This window comes from Microtus oregoni, unplaced genomic scaffold, assembly GCF_018167655.1.
Source record: "Microtus oregoni isolate MIOR12 unplaced genomic scaffold, Mior012 000055F_ref0000237, whole genome shotgun sequence".
Lineage (NCBI taxonomy): Eukaryota > Metazoa > Chordata > Mammalia > Rodentia > Cricetidae > Microtus > Microtus oregoni.
Window position 1 is genome coordinate 8,836,758 of NW_024543831.1, and position 23,307 is coordinate 8,860,064.

Genomic DNA, 23,307 nt, shown 5'->3' on the forward strand with positions numbered 1-23,307 from the left:
AAATGAATCGCTGATGACTTCTCTCTGTGCAGGCTCCAGGCTGCCAACTGGAGGTAGTCATTTCTTCAGAGTGGATTTTAATGCCTCATATTTGCAAGTTTTATTCAAAGAATCTCAAAAATTGGTTATTATCCCTACCTTTGACTATACCAAATAAAATGGCCAATGTGGGTTTATCAGTTAGAGGCGAAGTTCTTCCCTTCTTCCTTTTCCCTCCCCTCATTCGACGCCATAGGATACTCAAGATTTACACCACGCCAGGCAGCAAAATGAGAAAGGAATTCATTGTACAGTAGTAGCATGTAGTCAGGAACTCCCCAGCAAGGTGCAGACCTGCTCAGAGGAGGAAGGAAGGCTGGAAGGACAAACCATCACTCAGAGGTACCTCTCCCTGGTGTGCCTCCAACACCTTGTCATGGATGTCCCATTGTTTTGGGGCCCATGCCTAATGACCTGGGTGAAAATTCTCTTTCAGCCTATCATATAATCTGATTGTGCTGAGTCTTTCATATGTCCTTCCTTTCACTCCACAAAAGAGCATAAAAGTATATTGACAATATTATCAAAATAGGTTGATTTTTTTTATGAATCATTAGTGAATCCCATCTGACTCAGTGTTTTCGATTGTTTCATTTCATTAGATACATCAGTCTTGAAAAAGAGAAGGACTATCCGAAGAGCATTCCCCTCAAAATCTTCGCCAAGGACATTGGGAACTGTGCCTACGTAAGTGTTTCTGAGCCAGAAAATTAAATTCCAGGTCCCTGAATCAGATAGTAAGCATTGTGGATGAAGAAAAAGAGCAGGCAGGCTGACAAACTGTGTGTGCTACAGAAGGCAGGCATTTGGAAGGACCATGGTAGGATTTTTGTACATCTAGGTGTGTCTTATATGCGTGAAAAGCAAATGCTAGAGAGAATGAAGAAAGAAAAGTTCAAATTAACTGCAGTATTTATTTAACATTCTCCCTTGGCTAGATGCTTGTCAGACATCTCTTCTCATGCTATGAGTATGTGTCTGGGTCCTCTCAGGAGCAGCTGCTGGAGCTTGTAGTGACCCCACAGGAGGCATTTGTTATTAAGTAGTTCTTCCAAGTTGTCACTTCAGTTGGGTGGTTTTGAAAACTCGTTCTCTGAATTCTTATGAATTAAAACCCTGAGATTAAGAACTGGATCAGATAGAGGTGACATTATCTCGGGATCGCCCTGTTTTTATGATATATAACATCAAGTTGTTAGCCTCAGTTATGTATTCGTTGTTGGCTGAAATTGTAACATAAGAGCCAAGCCATTATCAATCATGAACAAGATGGGAACTTGTCTTTTCGTGATGTTGTGGACTGTAATACTACATGGTAACTCTTGGTCACAGTCACTGTGGGCATGCAATGTAGTTTGGGAGGGTTCTGTTTTAGTCAAACAAACGAAAGTTAGACAAACATTCTGCCCAACTCTTAAGGGCCAGTTCTCACTGCTTAAAGGATATACTCAAATCTTAGGACTAAGAAACCCCAGATCTCCTCCAGGAAAATAGAGAAATCAAAAACAAAACAAGCAAAAGCCCTCATGTGTTTCTGCTTGCTTTGATATGATTGGTTACATTATTTATCACATTTAAGTATAGAAAATAACATGTTTAAACAACTGATGTCCCACTCATTTTTGAATAAAAGATTCGAGATGTAGTCCTGGGTAAGTCAAGGTACAATGATATTCTCAGGTTCTTCCCTGCATGGTGTCAGCATAGAGTCTCTGTTAGGACTCACACATCAAGAGTGAACCCCCAGTAGGAATGCGTTCATGGAAGTAATGCTTTTATTCTTAGCCTTAAGTTGTATGTAATTCATGGATGAATTCCGCTAAACTCAACACATTTTTAGTTTTGTCTATTTCATATTTCGCTAGGCAAGAATCATGGTATGCTGTTTTTTCTGTGCCCCAGAAAGGCTGCAGGGAGATGCACTCCCGTGACTACTGTGCTGAGTATACATGTACCCAACATGAAAACAATCGCCTGAGACACTAGCTACACAGGAACATGAGCACTTTGCTATGTAAAAGAATTTATGACAGAGTTTCTTAAATTGAGTGGTTGGATTTTGAAACTTGGGGAGGGGCAGCAGAGACTTTTCTAAATGCTGTTTTAGATTGAAGCCTGGCTTGTGCCATTTTTCTGCCACTCTGGTAGATGCCAGCCATTGGGTCTTCCCAATCCTCCCTTTTAGACTCTAAAGCCTTTTCGTATAATCTTTGGAAGTAAAAGAAACTCATGGAATCTGTGTACATGTTTTTCAAAAAACTGGTTGAATTATAGTCTGTTCTATCAGATAATTGATAGCTGAAAAATCTGTCGCAGACAGACAAGTGATAAATATCAGTGGATCTCACCTTTTCTCTTTTATGTTGTTTTATTTGCACTTATGCAACTTATTTGCACCGTGTAAATAAGCCCTGTGTCAAGGGCCAGAGCACTACTTGCTAGTTTTTTCTAATAATTTTCATATGTTCTTAAGTGTGTGGCCAAGCTGATTTTCAATAGTTTGCATTGTATGTGAGCCTTTTGGAGTCCAGTGCACTTTCTGGTTGTTGATGCTGTAGTTGGTTTCTCTCTTCTTCATCTCAGATGTCTTTCTGTTAGTGGAGAACTACAGTATATGGCCCTATCCAGTTGGCAGAATGGGTTTCCTAGCACCTTGGCTTTTTCGTGGGCTCATCTGTTTTAAGCCATCAGAGGACTGTAGCACTGCAAACCACAGTAGCTCCAGTGCCAAACACTTAGGAAGTTCTTATTCAACACATCTTAAATCCTTTTAGTAAGTAGTTCCCATCCTGGCCTCTCCTTAACTGATTTCATACCAAAAATAGAGTAAATGGAAGCCATACTATGAAAACAGCACTCAACAGGAGGAGGTTCAGCTCTGTCCCTGCGACTATTCCCACTGGGCTGTAGAAATCCCCTTGTAGCGACACAACAAAGGAATATCCTTGGTGGTGTGTATGTGTGTGTATAAGGCTAGGAGTGGGGTTCACATTCTCTGATGGAGCTTTCTGAAGCACTTTTATTTTATGGGCCACATCCTTTCAGAGAAAGGATTAAGTTATTCATGGCCATAATGTACCAGAGAACGAACGTGGTTCTTCGGAGGCTTTGTGCTCCACTCTGTCCACGGGAGATCAGCGTCCACCTTTGGGTAATCGCCTGACAGTGATCTGTTCACCAGCTGGGAACTCTTCATTTGTGTCTGTATTTTCCCTCCACAGTTCAAAACCATAACAGTAATGAACTCAGACACAGCGAATGAAGTTATCAACATGTCACTACAAATGTTGGGGATAACTGTAAGTTACTCCTGCCAGATTTTTTTCTTTATATAACATGGTCTTACTGTGTAGCTTAAGTTGGCCTAGAGCATTTGATTCCTTTGCATCCACCACCTAGATACTCTTTTAAACTTTGGTATTTTGTATTCAAAATAAGGTTTAGTAAATTAGATGTAAGTATGATCCCTTCCATCATGATACAACCAATAAAAAAGTTACCTTTGCCCCCAATGTAAAAGCAGGAAAACTTGTATGTTATCATGAATATGGAAACTGGTCTATCTTAACACCTCTGAGACCTGAAGACCATCATGGTTAAAGTAGAATTTTAGAGTAATCATATATATTTTTATCACAGGTCCTGCATACATACACAAAAATTTTGGTGAAAGGTTCATAGGAAAGTTGTAACTTCCTTTACTCCCTTACCTCTGTTCCACTGTCCATCACTTCCTTGATCTTGTGATGCTACTCTTATCCTAAGACTCAATCCCCAGATGATTACCAGTTCCCGAGGTTTTGCTCTGTCATAGCTTTTGTGCTGACTGGCTTCAAGTCCTAAGGATGACAGCTGTTTCCTCTTAAGAATTAGTAAATAAAAGCACAGCTTTGAATTCTGTCATAGATTTGAAGAGCATTACTGAGCTGACCATGTTGGTCTGTCTCACTTTGAACCTGACCCTTAGGTTTTTGGGGTGAGTTGTGAACGTTGTTAGTAGGAACAGTCAGAATACTGAAAATGAGATCAGGGAGAACTAGAGAGCTCCTCCCTTTGCCCCTACCCCTGCCAGCACCCCATGGAAAGTTCCTCTGTTAACTGTGGGGCTTTATTTGTAAATGTACTATGATATAAGCCATCAGGAGGCTCAGCTGCAAAGTTGCTCGCTGCTGAGCCTGATGACCAGAGTTCCATCCCCAAGACCCTCTTGGGAGGAAGAGAGCATTCACCCCTGGAAGTTATCCTCTGGCATCCATGTTTGTTGGCACACTGCTCTAGTGTGAGTGCCCTCGCACATTTGTGTGCACACAATAAATGTGATACATTTTTAAAACTTTATTATGACATGCTACACTTAAGACATCATATTACTACTTGTTTTAGATTTGCTCTTACCCAGACTACTAAGCCCATAATTATAAAAGGAGACTACTTTTTCATTTCCCAGCCACCCAGACCTGCATAATCACACAGACACTATATTAATTGCAACACTGTTTGGCTGATGGCTCAGGCATATTTCTAGCTAGCTCTTATATCTTAAATTAACCCATTTCTATTATTTTATATTTTACCATGAGGCTTGTGGTTTATTACCTCTTGCTTCTCTGGTGGGTATATGGTGCCTGCCTGACTCCACCTTCTTTCTCCCTCTATTTCTGCTTGAATTTCCCGCCTTGCTATATTCTGCCCTGCCATAGGCCAAAGCAGACTTTTTAATAACCAATGGTAATAAAACATATTCAAAGCATACAGAGAGGAATCCCACATCACATAATGATTCAAGGCAACCAAAATTTGGGACTAAAAAATATGAACAGTAGCCGGGTGGTGGTGGCGCACGACTTTAATCCCAGCACTCGGGAGGCAGAGGCAGGTGGACCTCTGGGAGTTCGAGACCAGCCTGGTCTACAAGAGCTAGTTCCGGGACAGGCACCAAAGCTACAGAGAAACCCTGTCTCGAAAAACAAACAAAAAAAAATGAACAGTAAGACTTAGTAATATAGTTAAAATGTAATTAAATTTTATATGCACTGGATAAAGTTGGTATTTCAACATTGATTTCTAACCTACATAATCATATTTTGGAAGAGAGTGCACAATTTTAAGTTAAGAAGGAATATTAACTACTTGATGGTGCATTTTCTCAGTTTTCTCCTTTAAAATCTGATTGTTCATACCAAAAAAAATGTAATTAGTAACTGAGATTATTTTATTATACCCATTCTAAGATATAGCATGCAATGTTTCTGACATTGCCTAAAATTTGATTTTTTTTAGATTGTTCCTCTTCTGTGTGTGCATGTACTTGTGGCCAGGAGCAATGTATGGTATATACAATAGCCAAGACCCTAAGAACACTAAGGCCAGGACTTTAACTTAGTTACAAGTTAAATTTGCAAGTTAATAAAGTTGCAATGAAATGCTTACAATAGACTTGGGTACCTCTATTCTAGTTGCACGTGAGAATTTTGCCTTGTTCTCCTGAAGGATTCAACAAAGTCCACATAGTATCCTTTTTTTTTTTCAAGAGGGATTTATAGTATTGTTGGATTATAAATCACTAGTGAATGATTTTACTGTTTTCCATGACTGGGCCTGTTCTCTAGAGAGAATTCTTATCCTTTCTGTCCCCAGGACTGGATGGAGTTGTTCAAACTGAAGTCAATGCAACTAGCTATCCACCTCCAGAAAACCTCTTGGTTATTCTCCTGCTCAGAAGCCACTGGGTTAAACACTGGCCTCTGTGACCTGACTTTAGTCTCACAGACAACCATGTTTATGGTTTTCTGGGTAAGAAGGTTGTCTTGCAGGGACACATTGGATGCTATTCTCTGAGACCATCTGAGAATCTCAGAAGACAGGATCAGCCTTGTAGAACCAGGAAATGTAGCACCCTTGGTGGAAGGGCTTGCTTAGGCTGTCACACTCTGTGGACCACTGGTAGGAAGGGTCTAATTCCATTGCAGTTTGTGGGGTCCTAGGTCAACACAGGGGTTGTGGGCACGGGAGGACCACTAGTGATGGATCCTGTTTTTGAATAGAGTAGGATTTGACTGTAGGAATAAGCACTACTATCCCCCAAACCATATGTACCCCATGAATCTAAATAACATAAAATGCCCAAACTCTCGCCATTCAAGTACCTAATGTAAGATTTGTTTTGGTGTTTCTTGATCCCAAGGGTTCCGAGAGAGATTACCAGCTGTGGGTGAATTCAGGAAAAGAAGCAGCTCCGTACCCACTTATCGGTGAGTGCCGGTCACAGTCTAAGGCGGCAGCGTGGTTCCTTTGCTCTATAATCTCAAGCCTAAATGTTACTCTATCATGGGTTTACTATGAGCTAGACAATGGGATCTTTTCTCTCGGGCTGCTAAGGACTGTAGTTGGGAAACATATATTTTCCTCTTGGCCTGTTCACTTTATGAGCAGATCTTGCCAAGCCTTTTATTGGGGGTTTCTTCCCTGTGAGAGAAGAGTGTCCACTGGAATTCCTCTTGATTTGTTTTTCAGAGGCTTGGGTTGCCTGTTGTCATTCCTGCCCCTGCTCTGATGACAAGGCTGCCTCTATACAGAGTACTGTGTGTGGTATAGTGGGGCATTGTCACCCATCCCCGAGCATGTAACATCTGCTCTGTCCCAGAATTCCCTTAGCACCACAAAGAAAGTGACACTAACCCACTTTAACTTCTAAAGTCTTCATTGGCTAGTTTACCAGCTAACTAGTAATCCCCTTTACTAGCTCTTTAGCCAAATTTCCATTTGTTTTTAGGATTCTTTTTTTTTTTTTTGCCTATGAGATGAAACAATGCCTCACTATGTAGTCCAGGCTAGCCTGAAATTCAAAGCCCCACTTTCTGAGGAACCATTAATACGTAGATTATAACTTACCTTATTTCAGCTATTGATTTGAAAATATTTATTGGTTAGTAAATTCTCTCTAACAAATAGTGCAATTAAAATAAGGTCTGGTATCCATTTGAGTCCTCTAACAATAAATCACTCTCTGCTTGTGGGATCCTGTGCAATGTGTGTTGTGCGCATCATTTTGTTCCGTCCTTTGTCAGCAAGGTCACTCCTGAATGGGTGAGCACTTCAAGTGGTGTGAGTAGTTAAAACCAAACTTTTCTATGAAATGTTTGTGTACTCTGACATGCAGGTAATAGGAAGCCACCATGCATGCTGAGGGTAAAACTGACTCCCTCAGACTGGTTTGCTTTTAAATGTTATCATACATGCAAGAATGAATAAGCAACAATAAAATGTTATTTTAAAAACAAAATAAATATTTAAAATAATTTTATTAAGTTAGAACTAAATAGGTGGTATTTTAGGCATAGAGCCACTTGAAACTTCACTGAGTACTACAACTCTACACGATGTCATTGCAAACTTTTGCTAATATCATTTACAAAGCCATGTACATTAGTTGGTGATCACTCCTGTAGACTGGTTTTGTAGTATTGCTGTTATAGGGGTCGTCCTGCCTTAGTCTCTGGAGGTTGCTGTAATGTCTAAATGTCAGTATCATACCTGCCTTGTATACCTGTGTCAGGTGCCAAGGAAGGGATTGCTGAATTCCATTCAGTGATTATAGGTGACAATGTACTATCTTTGCTTAAACGATCTATATCATGGCAGGATTGAAGGATTATACCACAGCAGTGAGTTTACTGGGAGTCTAACCAACAAAACTCAGGTCATGGTCAGATGTGCAAGGTTGATTTTTCCTTAGTTTGTAAGTTCGTTGCCGCATCTGTATTCTGAAGCTAGTACAGTTCTTTTGACTGTTGCCTATGAACACTAACCTCAAAGAGAAATAATTCAGAGGCACTAGTCCCAGGACTGGAAACAACTAATCATCTAACTAACAGAATAAGAAAACGGCCCCTGCCAGGCAGTGGTGGTGCACTCCCTTAATCCCAGCACTCAGGAGGCAGAGACAGGTGGATCTCTGTGAGTTCGAGGCCAGCCTGGTCTACATAGCAAGTTCCAGAACTGGCTCCAAAGCTACAGAGAAACGCCGTCTCCAAAAACCAAAAAGAAAGAGAGGGAGGAAGGGAGAGAGAGAGGGAAGGAGGGAGGGAGGAAAGAAAGAAAAATGGCTCCCACACAGATGTGCTAGATAATAATCAGATGAATCTTTGGATCTTTGGGAGATTGGGGTGTGGTCTTGTTGTTTTGTTTTGAGACATGGCCTTGGTAGCTCAGGTCCTGTCTTGCACTCACTAGAGCACCCAGACTGGTCTCAACTGCAGTGATTCTCCTGTTTGGCTTCCCAAGTGTTGAATTTCAGTCATGAGCCACCATACCTTTATTTTTGTGTTCAGGAATACAATGAAGGGGGCAGCTCACAGCTCCATTGTTAGGTTGTAGTGACCCTTACCAGACAGGCATCTTTGTCACTATTTTCAAACATAATGTTACCAACTAGTGTTTCCTTGTTTGAGCTATACAGTGCTTGTATGACAGCCAAGGCAAATATTGTCCACCATGAACTTAGAATACAGATCACTAAAGATTTACAGACCCTTTGGTGTCAAGGGAGAAAATAAGACACTCTTAAATAATCTTAGATGCAAACCTAGAGAAGGTCAACTATGCAATTCATAAACTGATGTCTGCAGTCCTTCTAAGGGTTCTTTGAAGATTTTTTTCCTCCTCTCACCATTCAGCTGCTGTGAGACAGCCACTCTGATTCGGCAGAGCCACCTGCACTAGGCAGAGGCCCCGTTATAGAGCAGGCACATGGATCTTTCATTGAACAAAAGGACTCTTTATTCCGGATGTCCCAGGTGTAAATGACTGTTCACTCCAGCTTGCAGCACTTGCTGGTGGTACTCAGTCGGCCTGAAGTCTGCATTTGGTCTCCCTCTTTGTAGGACATGAGTACCCTTATGGAATTAAAATGAGCCATCTCCGAGACACTGCCCTCCTGACACAAGGATCCAAAGACTCAGCCACCCCATCCCAGCTCCAGGAGCCTTTCCTCATGGAACAGCTGCCACGGGAGATGCAGTGCCAGTTCATCTTGAAACCCAGCCGCCTGGCGACAGCCCAGCAACTGAGCGGTGAGTTGCCCCCCTCCTTCATAGAACCCTCTTTCAGCAAAAGCTTGCATTCCTGAACACAGATTTAGTACAAAGGCAAAGACCCGACTTCACCCGGATGAACTTACAAGTGCGGGTTTTCAAAGAAAAGACAGGATCTTGGAAGCGGAGTCTATAACTGAGCATAGGCCCTGCTGGCTCACACTCAGAAACAAGGGGAAATCATCTGTCCCCTCTTCGCTTGCCAGCCTTTCCCCTTTAACCTTATGCCCATTGCAGTCAAAGGCCCAGGCGATGCTGCAGGTGCATCAATGCCTTCTTTGTACTGTAATACACTCCTCTGTGTTCCCCCTAAATGATCACATTATAAAAGGGAGCCTGTCCGTGATGGGTGTCAGAAGAGTGTGATGCCCTGGCTGGGATCTTGAGCCCAATAACTATGTGAAGACTAATATGATTTCTCCCGAGGTCTCCCCCTTAGTCTGCTAATCTGACATGAATTCCCTGTGAACATAGCTGTCTCGTTGCTACCCCATAATAAAGGCTGTATTATGGTAACTGTGATGTTCAACAGAAGGGCATTATAGTTTGCCCTGACCCAAGCTTGCACTAACGCTCTCAGTCTGAAGCAAGACTGTATAGAGAAACAAAAGAAAATTGAAACCCAAAAGTATAAGTGTGATAGGAAATTGATAGTGTACTTCTATGTCTGCCTTTGTCAGCTGGCCCAGTGAATAGTGACTTGCCTTCTGCAAATGAACAGACTCGAGGAGTAAGAGATTTAAAGAGAAGGCATGGACCTCGAGAGATCAGAGGCCACCCTCCTTCCTCATGACAGATTATTGGCATCAGCTGAGTGCCAGATGAAACTCTTCATCTGTGTTCCAGTTCCTGCAGCCTGGGGAAAATGCGCCTTTTCACTTCTCTCCATTTCTGACCCTACTTTAAGGAGAAATGTGTGTTCAGTTATCCAAACTTAGAGGGAAGTAACAAATCAGCACTCATTATAAAGGTTCTCCTTGCTTTTAGTGTTAATATGCTTTGTGACGGTCTTTTCAGTTGAGACCGCCTCTAATATGTTTAAATTCTTTGATTTTTCTCATACTAAAACACCTATAAGTTTCTAAAATAATTGCAGTCATCAGGTACAAACTCAGTCTGAACCCAAGTTCTGTTTTATTGGGCTAAAAAGTGTGTAACTGTTCTCTTATTCTGTTGTTTGCTCGTCCTGTCTTCCCTATCTCTAAGCCCATATTCCTCCTTCCACTGGCCTACCAAGCCAACTCCTCCCCTCACCTACGAGTCTACCACTTTCACCATATCCCCACGTATGTGTGCTTCTGTATGCGTACATGACCTGAACCCCATGCTCATCACAATCTGTCTTGAGGAAGACCTCAGCTCCTTTACGCTTCCCACCTTTCCACATACCTAGTGCAGTTGCATCTCTAGATGACTGCTGAGCACTCTGAAGAAATCGAACAGCAGAAGGGCAGCTTGGAATCATTAATAACCAAAGTCAGACAGGCTCTCATATGGGCTGGGCCATCTGAATCACCTGGTTTTTACACATCTCCACACACAAGTGAACCTTGCTGTTGTCTGCTGATGGCCTGGCAGATCAGACAGCAGGGGTTGATCTCACCAACGCCAGCCGTGCAAACATGCTTAAATTCTAATCGGTCATCATTTTCTCTCCTGCAATGGTAAACTAAGTCTGGCATCCTAAGGCTGTATGGGCACGTCTTTGGGTCATTCTGAGGGGCTGCTTTGGAGATATTGAGTCACCCACTAAAACAAGGCCAGGTATTGGTCTCCATCCCAGCCCCTGGAGCATCTTAGTCCTCAGTAAATACCTGCTGACCGCATGGGCGTGGGAATGGCTCTCTTATAGATGAATTTAAAACTGAGCGAAGGAGAATATGCTGCCACTCCTGCCTTTAAACTCATGGTTTTCCAGTGTTTTTCTTCCTTAGAGTAGTTCCTAAGGTTTTTCATCTACTCTGTCCATTGGCCTGCATTCTTTTGTTTTTTTGGAAGAGCGTACTTGCACCACCTATGCTCAGGGTACCCAGGTGAGGGAGAGAACAACTAAAGTACATGCTCCCAAGGCACCCACATCACCTCCTCTGCAGCTACCAACAGCAAGTGCACTTCCATGTATAGATTTGGGTGTTGTGTGAGTAGGGATTTCATGAAGTGCTGCTTAGGAAGTCTCTGGCTTCTTCTGTAAGGGGCCTTGTTTTGGCCATACAGAGTATTGACAGTGAAGTTCTGAAATTATGTGCCTGTAATCTATTTAATAGAGCATGATGAGAAAATTATTTGGATGCTATGTGAGAAAAACTAATTTACACAAATTTCATATTGGTAGAATTAAAAATCTAAATTCAAAATCTAATCAAACACAGTGTCTGCCAATGAGAAGAATTAAATTTCAGAGGGAAGACATATCATTTTGCTTATTTGGGATTTGCAGTTCTTGACCTAATCATAGAAGTTGAATGCAAATATTCTTATCTATAATGGAACTTTTATGTCTCATCTTAAAACATTTCACATAGCTAAGTTTTGCTAAATACTTATGCCATTATAAAAGTATACTGGCCGAAGTTAATGCGAGCTCACTGACTCCGGACTGACAACTGGGGAACCTGCACAGGACCAAACTAGGCCCCATGAATGCAGGTGACAATGGTGTGGCTTGGGTAGTGTGTGGAGCCACTAATGCATGAACTGACTGTGTGGAGCCCACTTTCTATGGAGAGATACCTTGCTCAGCTTAGACACGGGGTGGGGGGCAGGGAGGTTGGTTCTGCCTCAATGAGGTGATGGAACAGACTTAAGTTGACTTCCCAGGAAAGCCTTACCCTCTCTGAGGAGTGGATATGGGTAGGGTGGGGAAAAGGGGAGGGGAGGAAAGGAGAGGAGAGATGGGGAAATGGAATTGGTATATAAAAAAATTAAAAGGAAAAGGGAAAGTATACAATTTTAATTGTGCATCTTTCTCTCTTGAGTGGCATTTGTAGAATTTTATTAGATTCTTATTCTTTTGACAGTTGCTTCTCAGCATTTCATTGCAAATCAATCACCTCAGTCACACAGTTACATGTGGAAATTTTTTTTGCTCTTACATCAAAGGTTTCTAAGACAAGGAAGGAAGAAGAACTACTGCTAGAATCGGGGTGAGCTTAGGAAGTCACTGCTGTCATTGCCTTCAGATTGGTTTTCCTGGGACAGTTTTCTATCCACACACTAGTCTGCTTACGGCTTTAGATCAGAGCCAGGTGTGGCGGTGCCCATCTGTAATCCCAGCACTCTAGATGCTGAGGCAGGAGAATTACGTGTTAAGAATACAACAGTAAAGCATCTAGACATTCTACCCACGAGATTACTGGCCTGTGTGATGATATTTATGTTACCAAACATTGTCTACCTGAACCTTTGTGTTTTATGGACCACCTCCTCAGACCACAAGCAGCACCGCACAGCTTAGCAGGGTGGGAATGCAGCCTCGCCTAGCTCCTCCGTCCCAGACCTCGCTGCCCCGCTGTCTGTGCCCACGAACATGACTTCACCTCATGAACAGACCACTCTCCACCATAGCTGTGGGCTGGATGGTCAGTATTCTCACAGCTTCCGTTGCTGTCTTTCATGTGAAACCAACATGCCACCATCGAGATTGCTTTCAGTACCTACATCTTCACTGTGATACAGAAAATATGAACATACGATTCCATCACCTTCCTTCCCACCTTGTGGGGCCCAACTCATAACGTAAATCAGAATTTAAAAGGAAACTGGAGGGTAAGGCAGGAGAGCTGCAGATCCAGACACTACACCAAGCAAAACCATCCTCCGTCTTCACGCTCTCTCACATGACATCGGGCTGGCAGCTTGACCTGTACTCGTATAGCTTATGTTGTCAGTGCATCGAATTGGCCCATCCTTACCCAGTTCACATGCTGTCTCTTACTCGTGGCTCTTGGATCCGCAGAATTCACATTAGCCTTAGGAATTGCTTACTCCTAGGAAGTAGCCATATTGCCATGGTCTCTCGTGTATAAAATTTTTTCTGATATTAATGAGGAGATAACAATGGAAGATAATTTCTCTCTGTTAATATTTTATGCTTCCTGGCTTAAGTAAGCCATAATTAGACACACAAACCTCCTTATCTGCATTTCTGAGAAAGGCCTCCTCTCGTTAACTTAAGGAAAATATCCTCTTCTTAGGAAACTGAGGTAGGAGTGTTAAGAATTCAAGTCTAGCCTGGTCTGTATATCATGAGATTGTGTTGCTCATGCCCGCCAAATGGAGTGGAGGTTGGTTAAACTGGTTTCAGACACTTGGACAAATTATGAAAACACTGATAATTTTAAGTTTGCTTATATTGAGTTTATATCATGGAAGAACCTTTTTTAAAAAATCTAGACTCAAAGCAGTTAAAAAAACTAAAGTTAAAACAGTTGAAAATTCAAAGATTGAATAAATAAAAGTTCCTCTAGAAAATTAAAAAAAATATGTTAGATCCCTGAAACTTGCCCTTGACACCAATGAACAGCTCCACTGTATTGAAAGGTTCCAGATATAAACATCAAAATTATCTGAACTCAAGACCCAAGTGTCACTTTTAACAAACCTTTGTCCCTTCAAGGTCATTATCCCTACTTTGCCTCTTTATCTGTATCATGTACAACACATAAAAGATCACCTGTGTCCTTAGTCTGTGAGAGCATTTATCCCAAATCTTTTGCTCAGTGTCAGGAACAAAGCAGAATAAAGACTGAATGGTTTAGTTACACCTAGAATTCAGACATTGGGGTGAGCAGTTTGGGTGGACAGTGGGGTTCTGAGTGTGCTCCGAAGAGAGCCGTCCACACTCCAGCCCAATCTGAAGCACATCTGTAGCACTACAGGCCACTGCCCGCATCTGCTCAGACCCGTGGCTACACTGCATGCGAAATGAACTGTATAGACGACGGTACATCACAGGACACTTTGTACTGTTCCCCTACATGAATGTGCTACTCTGGGAAAATATTAGTTGTGTGGCCAGAAGACAGTTAGTTAAAGCTTTTTTTGTTATACACTCTAAAATTGTATGAATTCAATTAATTTTTGTAAGTACTGAGTTTCATAATGTAAATATGAAAAGAACCTAGGAAAGCTAACTTTACGCTTAGTTCACTACACATCTGTGTTGGCCTTATGGCAGCAGCGTCTTTTCTTTTGTCATCGCCTTTGTCTTTTATAAAGAAAGGAGTACACACTAAAAAGCTGGAAAAATAAGCATCAATCATTTTTTTCCTCAGTCCTGGGGAACCTGAAGTCTCACATTAAATGTTATGCACAGCAAACAGGATGACTGTCACTGCAAACATGTAAGTGCATGGCCCAGCTGTTCCTGGATCCTCCGTCTGCATCCATAGGACAGTGGGTGTGCAACCTGGTGATAGAGCAGTCTTAAGTATGTGAAAGCGAAACATCAGATGGGAGAGTTTTGAAATGTGCAAACCAGAGAGAAAACTACTCAGTATGCATATTAGCGTTCATCTTCTGTGGACATGTGCACAGGGTGGGAGGCAAATCCCTTCCTGGATTTAGGGAAGAATTGGTTCTCTTTTCTGTTTTGCTGTTCTGTTTTTGTTTGGAATGGAAGCTAGGAAGATCAAAGCAGGAAGAGAGCACCAGAGCCGAGCAGAGGAATGATATTCTTTTCTGTCTGTGTACTCCTGACAGCTGTTAAACCCATGGAGAATGGGTACCAAGAAACGTTCTCTACCAGGAGGAGCCGGCCTGGCATCAGGGTAACTTTAACAGAGACCCACAATCATGCCTTGGGCAATCTTTTTCAAAATTAGTCTAGTATTCCTCTCCATAGGTCTTTGACAGATAACATCTTTTCCTATTTAAAGCTAAGGAAATAGGAAACTCTAAATGGTTGTGTGAATCAGCAGTGTGAAGTAGGCTCCTGACTCCATTGTCAAGAGCACTTCACACCCCACTGCTTTCCTACTTGGCAGTAGCATCCTACTGCAGGAGCACAAGGAAGATAAGTGTGGGTGATGGTCCATAGTCAGGATGCTGTTTAGTAAAATGTTGCTCATTTGTTTATCAGCCCACAATCTGTGTCATAGTTGGTTTAAGCAGATTATTCTGAAGAAAGAAAATGCTGAGTTACTTTATTGTTAGATGATACAAAGTGTTCTTTGAAATTAGCATTTGATACTGCAGACCATGTTCTCCTTGGATTATCTCCTGTTTGTATTCTGTCATTAGCCCGTGTTGGCAGCAGAACGTCACTTCTGAATAGAAACACTCTGAGCCAGCGTCTAGTGACCAGTTCCCGGTGCCCTCCCTGGAGTAGGCAGTGAAGGGTGTAAAGGCTCTTCAGATCTGAGTTCTGTGACTTTCATTGCAAGCCTTTTGAATCTGCATCACGAGTGCTTGTTTTAGGTATTATCCCGAGATGTGAGCAGATTTTACCTGTGGGTATTTGGGGTCCCACTCTGCTTTCCTCTTTACCTGTCACTGGCTATGGCTGCCACTGTCTTAAATCCCTAGGTCTCCCAGCCAATCCGAACAGGTCTCTCTCCAGATGTTTCCACCCTACCAACCTAGAGCCTGCTGGGTTCCACTAGTCTGCATCCACACTGCCTTAAACACACTTTTTGAAATTGTGTATTGGAAAAGCTGCATGGGAAATTTTGCAGTTACCGAGAAAGGGAACAAATATAAGATGTTAGCTTCCTGTCTCTATTATCAGTCGGATGAGACATCCGATCACAAAGCACTCTGTGTTTCTAGAAACATAAAAATGACTCCTCTTCTTCTCCCTCATCTCTCCTCTATCCTGTCATTCTCTCCTCCTCTCTCTTTTTTAATTGTAACTGATATCACTCTTCTGCTTTTCTATATGCCTGTCTCATCTTTAATATGTGTGTGTGTTGATAAAAAGTACTTTCTGATTTAAGTTGTATAGTTCAGAGAGAGAAGTGGTTTTGTTGTTGTTGTTGTTGTTGTACAATATTAGAGATGGAACTCGGGGCCTTGTGCATGGCAGTTACTCTATCACCGAATGACATCTTCAGCCTAAGAAATGTAACTTCTCTATATTTTAAGTTTTAGCACCAAGACTCAGGTCAGCAGGCCAGTGATCTGCCCCATAAAGGGATAGAAGAAGCCACTGCTTCCTTAATTTGCCAAATATTTATAATGGACTTTCACAGCTGGCATGGCCTCCATAAGCACTTCTCTGAGATAGTGTAAGGAATAAAGTACAAAACAAGCTGCAGAAATAAGACTGAATGAATCACAAGCTCCCCTCCTGATCTCACTTCTTAGACTCCGGCCAGAAGACGTTTAAAAGAAGGCGCTCTATCATCAACTGGGCTTTTTGGCGGGGTTCCAGCACTCACCTGGACAACCTGCCCATGTCACCAACATCCCCTATGCCAGGACAGCTCTTTGGAGTTTCTTTACCAGATATTTGTGAGAATGACAATCTACCAAAACCTATCTTGGTAAGTGTCATTTGGGTCTGTAAACTAGGGGGAAAGGATGTTGGTGAAGGAAAAGTGCTGTAGGGTAAGTCTGTCCCCAAAGTGGAAAGATCATAAACACCCTCTGGTTCAAGTAAAAATCTCTACCCTTACTTCAGAACATAAAATCAGATTTCATCGTGGCAGAATCTTGAGGGAGATGTAGTTAGGAAACAATCCAGTCTACTTGTTTTAAAAGAGCAACAGAAGCCCACTCAGATAAATTAGTATGTTGTCAGAAAACCCACAAATCCATTTTCCTTTGTTGGTCAGAAAGCATCATCTTGTTGCTTTTTAAGGTTTATATCTCATATGTTTAAGCATCAATATACATTCTCTGGGATGGAATGGAAAATGGCTGCTAAATTTGAATTCTTTCCAAGTGATAAAGAAAATAGTCTCTACTAACAAGATTTGTTATGTGTCCTTTCCCCCCAAGCAGTCTACTCCAGTACACTCCGAATCTCCTGCCCTGTCATACATCCATAAATGCCAGGCACTGGTGTAGGAGGTCCTTCTGTTTATGTGTTGCTTTCATTGGTTAATCAACAAAGAAACTGCTTGGCCTGATAGGGCAATTTAGGGAGGCAGAGAAGACAGAACTGGATTCTGCAAAGAAGAAAGCAGAGAGAGAGAGAGAGAGAGAGAGAGAGAGAGAGAGAGAGCGAGCTGTTATGGAGATGCCAGGTCAGACATGCTAAATCTTTCCCGGTAAGTCATGACCTCATGGTGAACACAGATAAATAGAAATGGGTTAGATCAAGATGTGAGAGTTAGCCAAAAGAAGGCTAGAGCTAATGGCTAAGCAGTGTTTTTAATTAATACAGTTTCTGTATGATTATTTCGGGTGTAAGCTAACCAGGCGGCCAGAACAAAGGGACCCTCCCCCTGTAACAAAGCACTATGATAGATGCTTTATTACCTTGTTTATCGTCCACAGTGAAGTTACCTTCACCACCCTTATTCCGTAAACCCAAAAGTAAGGCTCAGACCCTAGCCTAGGAAATCAGAGGCATAGCTTGCTTCCTGATTTCATGGGCTGTTTGTCTCCACACACCATTGTCTTCTATACTGGATGCAGAAAACATACAGATAGAAAGCAAAATTGAAGAATACTTAAAATCTATTCTCTGAAACTTTTTAGACTATATTCTTACTAACTATAGTCACCAGGTTATACATTAAATCTCATGAACTCACATTTTCTTGAACCAGGTGCTATGTTTCTGACCTCTGGCTATAACCACTCTATGTTCCAAAAACATCATTTGAATTGTTGTAGCCATCCATCCAGCTCCAGTCCTTCTGGCAGACACAGAAGGCTAGTCCCTACTCCTGTGCTAATGTGTATAAAGTATCATCTTGGATTATGTCCTTTGCTTCCTTCTAGGATATGCTTTTCTTTCTTAACCAAAAAGGCCCTCTCACCAAAGGCATCTTCAGGCAGTCGGCCAATATGAAATCCTGCAGAGAACTGAAAGAGAAACTGAATTCTGGAATTGAAGTCCCCCTTGACTGTGAGTCAATCTTCGTGATAGCGTCTGTGCTGAAGGTAAGGAGCAGAGCGCTCATCCACGGTGTTCCCCAGACTCAGAGTTCATTCCACAGTAACATCATTTCTGGTTGCCGAGAGCCATGGTGGACTTAAGAGTCCAAAAGTGCTAAAAATTTTCACAAAGCCAACATCGGAGTTTGTAGGCTCCACCACTAACGTGACATACAGGATAGGCTCTTGTTTTTTTCTCTCAGGATAGTCAGCTCATTACCACCCCAGGCACAAAAGCAAACTTCAGTTAAACTGTGTGACATACTCGGAACACACAGAGGACATTTGGCACAACAAACATCCTGCATCTCTGAGTCCCTCACTCTCTGCCTTCCTAATGAAGACAAAGTTATCAAAAAACTGAACTTGTATTAAATGTTTGTAGAGTTTTATTAGTTTACCATAATAAAGTGACATTAGCTTTAAACTAAAACAAGATGCTGATGCCACCTAAAGTTCCCATCCATTCCTGTAACTCCTCATGCATTCTAAGAGGAAAGCAGGGATGTTGGGCCTTTTGGCCTTCACCACAGTTCTGATATAGTCTCTTCCTCGTGGTCTTAGAAATGTCCTATTATTTTGGAAAAGAAACAAGAACTGAGCCATGAGCAGAGCTTTGGCCACAGCAAGAATCACTGCAGGCCTACCTCAACTTCCATTTCCAAGAGGGTCTGGATGCATTGAGCCAAGAGTAGAGAACGCCCCAGTGACATCTGAGGTCCTGAAGCTTAGGAAAATATGGTGGACAGGGCTTGTTTTGCCCTGCCCCATCTGAGTAGCCAGCTGCTGAGAGAGTCAGCACCATGGCTTGTGAGATCCATGTTGGATTTTTTGTTGTTGTTTTGTTTCGGGTTTTTTTTTTGTTTGCTTTTTATAGTTGTTTTTGTTGTTGCTGTTGTTTTTCTAGACAGGGTTGCTCTGAATAACAGTCCTGGCTATCCTGGAACTCACTTTGTAGACCAGGCTGGCCTTGAACTCACTGAGCTCCATCTGCCTCTGCCTCCCAAGTGCTGGGATTAAAGGCGTGCTCTACCACTGCCTGGCCCCGCATTATTTCTTGATGACCGTGTCTAAATTCTACCGTGGGCTTTAGCAGAAACAAATGCCATTTTGGAGAATGAACTTGGGCCATCTGATCTTCTGTGCAGTTTTTATTACTTTTCAATCCCAGGATAATACAGATACTTGATATGCTTGAGCCTTAACCAGACAGGTATGTCAAAGACAAACACATAGCATAAGTTCTTCCTTCTTCCAGAAGTGTGTTCTCTCTCCTTAGCTTAGGCAGGTCAGCCTGTGTCATAGAAGAAAATTCTCTTACTGTCTACTCCACAGCACCACACTTGTCAAGACTCTCTGCGGAACTGAGACTATTCCAAAGAAGCATGGCCTTACCCCAGGTGTGCTTCAGCTTGTAGGAAGATCTGTGCAAAGGCAAGCAGATGATTGAAGGCTCTGGTTAAACGGCTTCCATATAGCTGAAGTCTCGTCACTGTGTCAACTGCTTGTAGGGAAGAAGATAAAGCTTGAGCCTTTGTTCTCCTTTTTCTGTATATAGCTTCAAAAAAAAAAACAGTCTGAAGTCATTTACTTACCAGGTATTACTTAAATATAAGTTTAGCTCTTCAAACTGTGATTGAACAAAAATCGCCTGGGATGGTGTGACTCTGGCCCTTCCTCCCTCAATGAAGCTCAGCAGTCTACAGATTCATCCCACAGGAACCAGAAAGTCCTGTTGGCTTAGGAAGGAATTTCATTGAACACTGCAAGTCCATCATTGGAATTCAGAGTCAACTCTCCATCCTCCTCAGCTGTGATGTTTGCATTTTCTAGTGTGTTGTTCCAGCTGGGGAGAGTGCTCTGCCACAGTGCAAGTTATCTTTCAAGTATGCGCTTAAGACTTAATGATGTTTTTCTTTAAGATGGATCCCAAGTGTCTTTTTTCAGTGAGATTTAAAAAGAGATTTCTAATAGCTAACCTATTTTTGAAATAGATTTTACTCCTTCTAACTCTGCGGTGCCACAGCTGCAATTGATCTGGGATTATGAAAACAAGAGGCAGCTTTTGTGAGGGTGTGTTTGAGTCACAGTGTCTGGGTGCATTTATACAAATAAAGGAAGGCAGAAACAGCCAATCTTCCTTAACTGCCAGAAATGAAAAAAAGAAAAACAGAAGTGAAGTAGTCAGCACAACTACAAAGTTTGCAAGATTATCTTGACATGCGGTTAGAGTTGACCGGCTTCCCTTGCCCCGGTTAATAGTCCATATGACACATTTATAATCGTTCAGTAACGGCCTTTGCTGTGCTGACCTACATATACATTGTCATATATGCAAAGTGAGCAAGGGTCTGTTCCTGCCCCAGTGGAACCCGTAAGCAGTGAGTGAGTCCCAATAGTTAGCTAATTCATCTTACCACATTATCACAGAAGCATCGAGCTGTATGCTGACTTTTAAAAGCTGCAGAGACAGTGGTTATATCTTTAAAATCCCTCATTCAGACTTCTACCTGTCTCTGGTATAAACAGGTAGCTGTTGTAGGAAGCTGCTTGTTTGTTCCCAGATGCTCAGCTCCAAAATAACCACACAGAAACTCTATTAATTATAACACTGCTTGGCCTATTAGCTTATGCATATTTCTAGCTCACTCTTACATCTTAATTTAACCCATTTCTATTCATCTGTGTATCGCCACGTGGCTGTGGCTTACCGGTAAGGTTCTGGCATCTATTCCCGGTGGTGGCTACATGGAATCTCCTTACTCTGCCTTCTTTCTCCCAGCATTCTGTATAGTTTTCCCCGCCTATCTGCCCTATCAATAGGCCAAGGCAGTTTCTTTATTCATTAACCAAAGAAAACAACACATATACAGGACTTCCTACATCAGGTACCTGTGAAGACAGCCAGCCACATCACTAAACTGAGTTCTCCCTGCTTGATATTGACGTCTCAGCCTACAAGCTTAGCCTTGTCAGTGACATTCCAAAAGACAGAGACAGGTGGCCCAGAACCATTGCCAGTGCTCTCTACGAGAACCAATTCAGCTTGTTTTTTAGCTTTTTGTAAATAAAGACACCCCCCACCCCATAGCAAACACCTGTGGTCATATCCTGTTCATGCCATAGTCTGGTTCTTCTACACCCATCCCCACCAGCGGTCTTAACAGAAAAGATAATGTAATATGAATATGTTCATTTACTGTACATGAGGCACACAGTGCTGACCCTAGTTCCTGGAACTCGGCTATTGGATGCTTTCTTCCCTTCAAACACCTAAGTGCCTTTCCATGGGGTATAACAAGAATAAGCCAAGTACCTTGATGTCATTGTGCACCATCACTGGAATATAATGTTCTAAGGTATAATCACTTGCTTTGGTTCATTTCTATATTCCAAATATATCAAGCAGTATACAGCAATTGGGAATAAGTACATATGTACACATAGAGCGTGGGATGGATGCCAAATTACAAGCCTCACAGATAACTTGGTACATTTCCTGGAACTTGCTATTTTAAAGAAGGGGGTGGGATTTGAGGTGCTGTATTGCCATATCCCATCACGTCAGTTTGCTAAAATGTCTACAGGCCCGAAGCTTCTGCTGAATAGGGTGCCTTCTATTTTTTCAATGGTAGTCCAGAATTGATTGCTCCAGTCTGTCCCCAGAACAATGTCAGTTCACACGCTTCCATACAAACAGCTCAGTGGAGGGTACACAGGGTTCTTTTTCCAACGTGTATTTTGCATGAGAATGATTTGAATGTTTGTTTTTATTTTTTCCCCCACTTAGGATTTTTTGAGAAATATCCCAGAAAGTATTTTTTCATCAGATCTGTATGATCACTGGGTCTGTGTAATGGATCAAGGAAACGATGAAGAAAAAATTAACACAATTCAAAGGTAATGATCTTGAATATGAAAAATACTTTAAAATACTTACATTTTGTAAGCTTTTCTATTAAAATAATAGCAGTTATCAGATACATGGGGTATAAGAATACAGTTATATATTTGCTGCTTCCGTTGTTACTGCTTTCTCTCTGATTTTAAAAATTACAGTGTGTGTGTATGTGTGTGCGCGCGTGCACACGCGTGCGAGCATATATGTGTGCATGAGTGTAAATTGCAGAAGTCAGTTCTCTCCTACCATATGTAGGTCCTAGGGATCAAACTCAAGTCATCAGCCTTGCCAGCAAAGAGCCTTGACCACCTAAGCAATTTCAATAGTCTCTAAGTTGGTTTTGATTTCTTAATCCTTTTTCTTGGTGCTTGGAATTGAACCTGGGGCCTTGTGCATGCTGGGCAAGCACTCTACCACTAAACCACACCCCAAGCCTTTTCTCAATAATCTTATTAACATGATATAACTTATTGTATACCTAAGTTATCTAAATTTGATAGGAGCTGAAATTTATTAGTGCATTGGATGCTGGTTCTTCATGTAGGGGAAGTATCTCCCTCACTAGTTGAGTCTTCATGTATTCGTATGGTGACTGGAGTCCTGCAGAGAACGTGATCTCTTCCCCTCTCTCCAGGAAGCCGGGAGTCTGGTAGAATAGATAGGTAAAATGGATGTTTGTAACAGCGTGACCATTGCTACACAGTATTTGGTGAGTATGCTGGAGTGCCACAGGAAGGGAATTAACTCCTTGAAAGGTATCTTAGGAAAGGGATTGGCAGCATCTCAGACTCATAATAAAGTGTGGTGGCTCGTACCTGTAATCCAGCACTTAGGAGACTGCAGCAGGAACATTCCTACCAAGTTTCAGATCAGCCTTGGCTGCAGTGTGAAAGAGACTCAAACAAAACCAAAAAACCTGCAGTATCTAAGGCCATCCACTGAGATTCCTTGTAGACTTCATCACTGCATGCATGTTCCTGATATCTCCTGTAAGAGAATAAATAGGTAGGAAAGAAGTGTACATTCGAAAAAATGCAAATTCTAGTTCATGAAAAGCTTGGATCCCAAATATCACTTGTTTAGATTTAATGTGGAAGTATGACACTTAGGCAAATGGGGTAAACAAACGCTTTTGTTGAAAGTAATTCCTGACAGTACCAGTACGATGTTCCATACAACCCCTCACCACGGATTACAGAACACCCCAGCTTTTAGTCACTGAGTCAC

General features: G+C 42.0%; 1 protein-coding gene across 1 annotated transcript in view; it reads left to right on the top strand.

The window, feature by feature from the left end:
* Positions 1–23,307, top strand: part of Arhgap20 (Rho GTPase activating protein 20) — an 89,904-nt gene that overhangs the window by 57,227 nt on the left and 9,370 nt on the right. Inside the window, exons 6-12 of the mRNA XM_041638505.1 lie at positions 642–726; positions 3,261–3,338; positions 6,224–6,290; positions 8,922–9,110; positions 16,437–16,615; positions 18,024–18,185; positions 21,970–22,079. Coding sequence (XP_041494439.1) covers positions 642–726; positions 3,261–3,338; positions 6,224–6,290; positions 8,922–9,110; positions 16,437–16,615; positions 18,024–18,185; positions 21,970–22,079 — 870 coding nt within the window. The remainder of the gene's footprint in view (positions 1–641; positions 727–3,260; positions 3,339–6,223; positions 6,291–8,921; positions 9,111–16,436; positions 16,616–18,023; positions 18,186–21,969; positions 22,080–23,307) is intronic.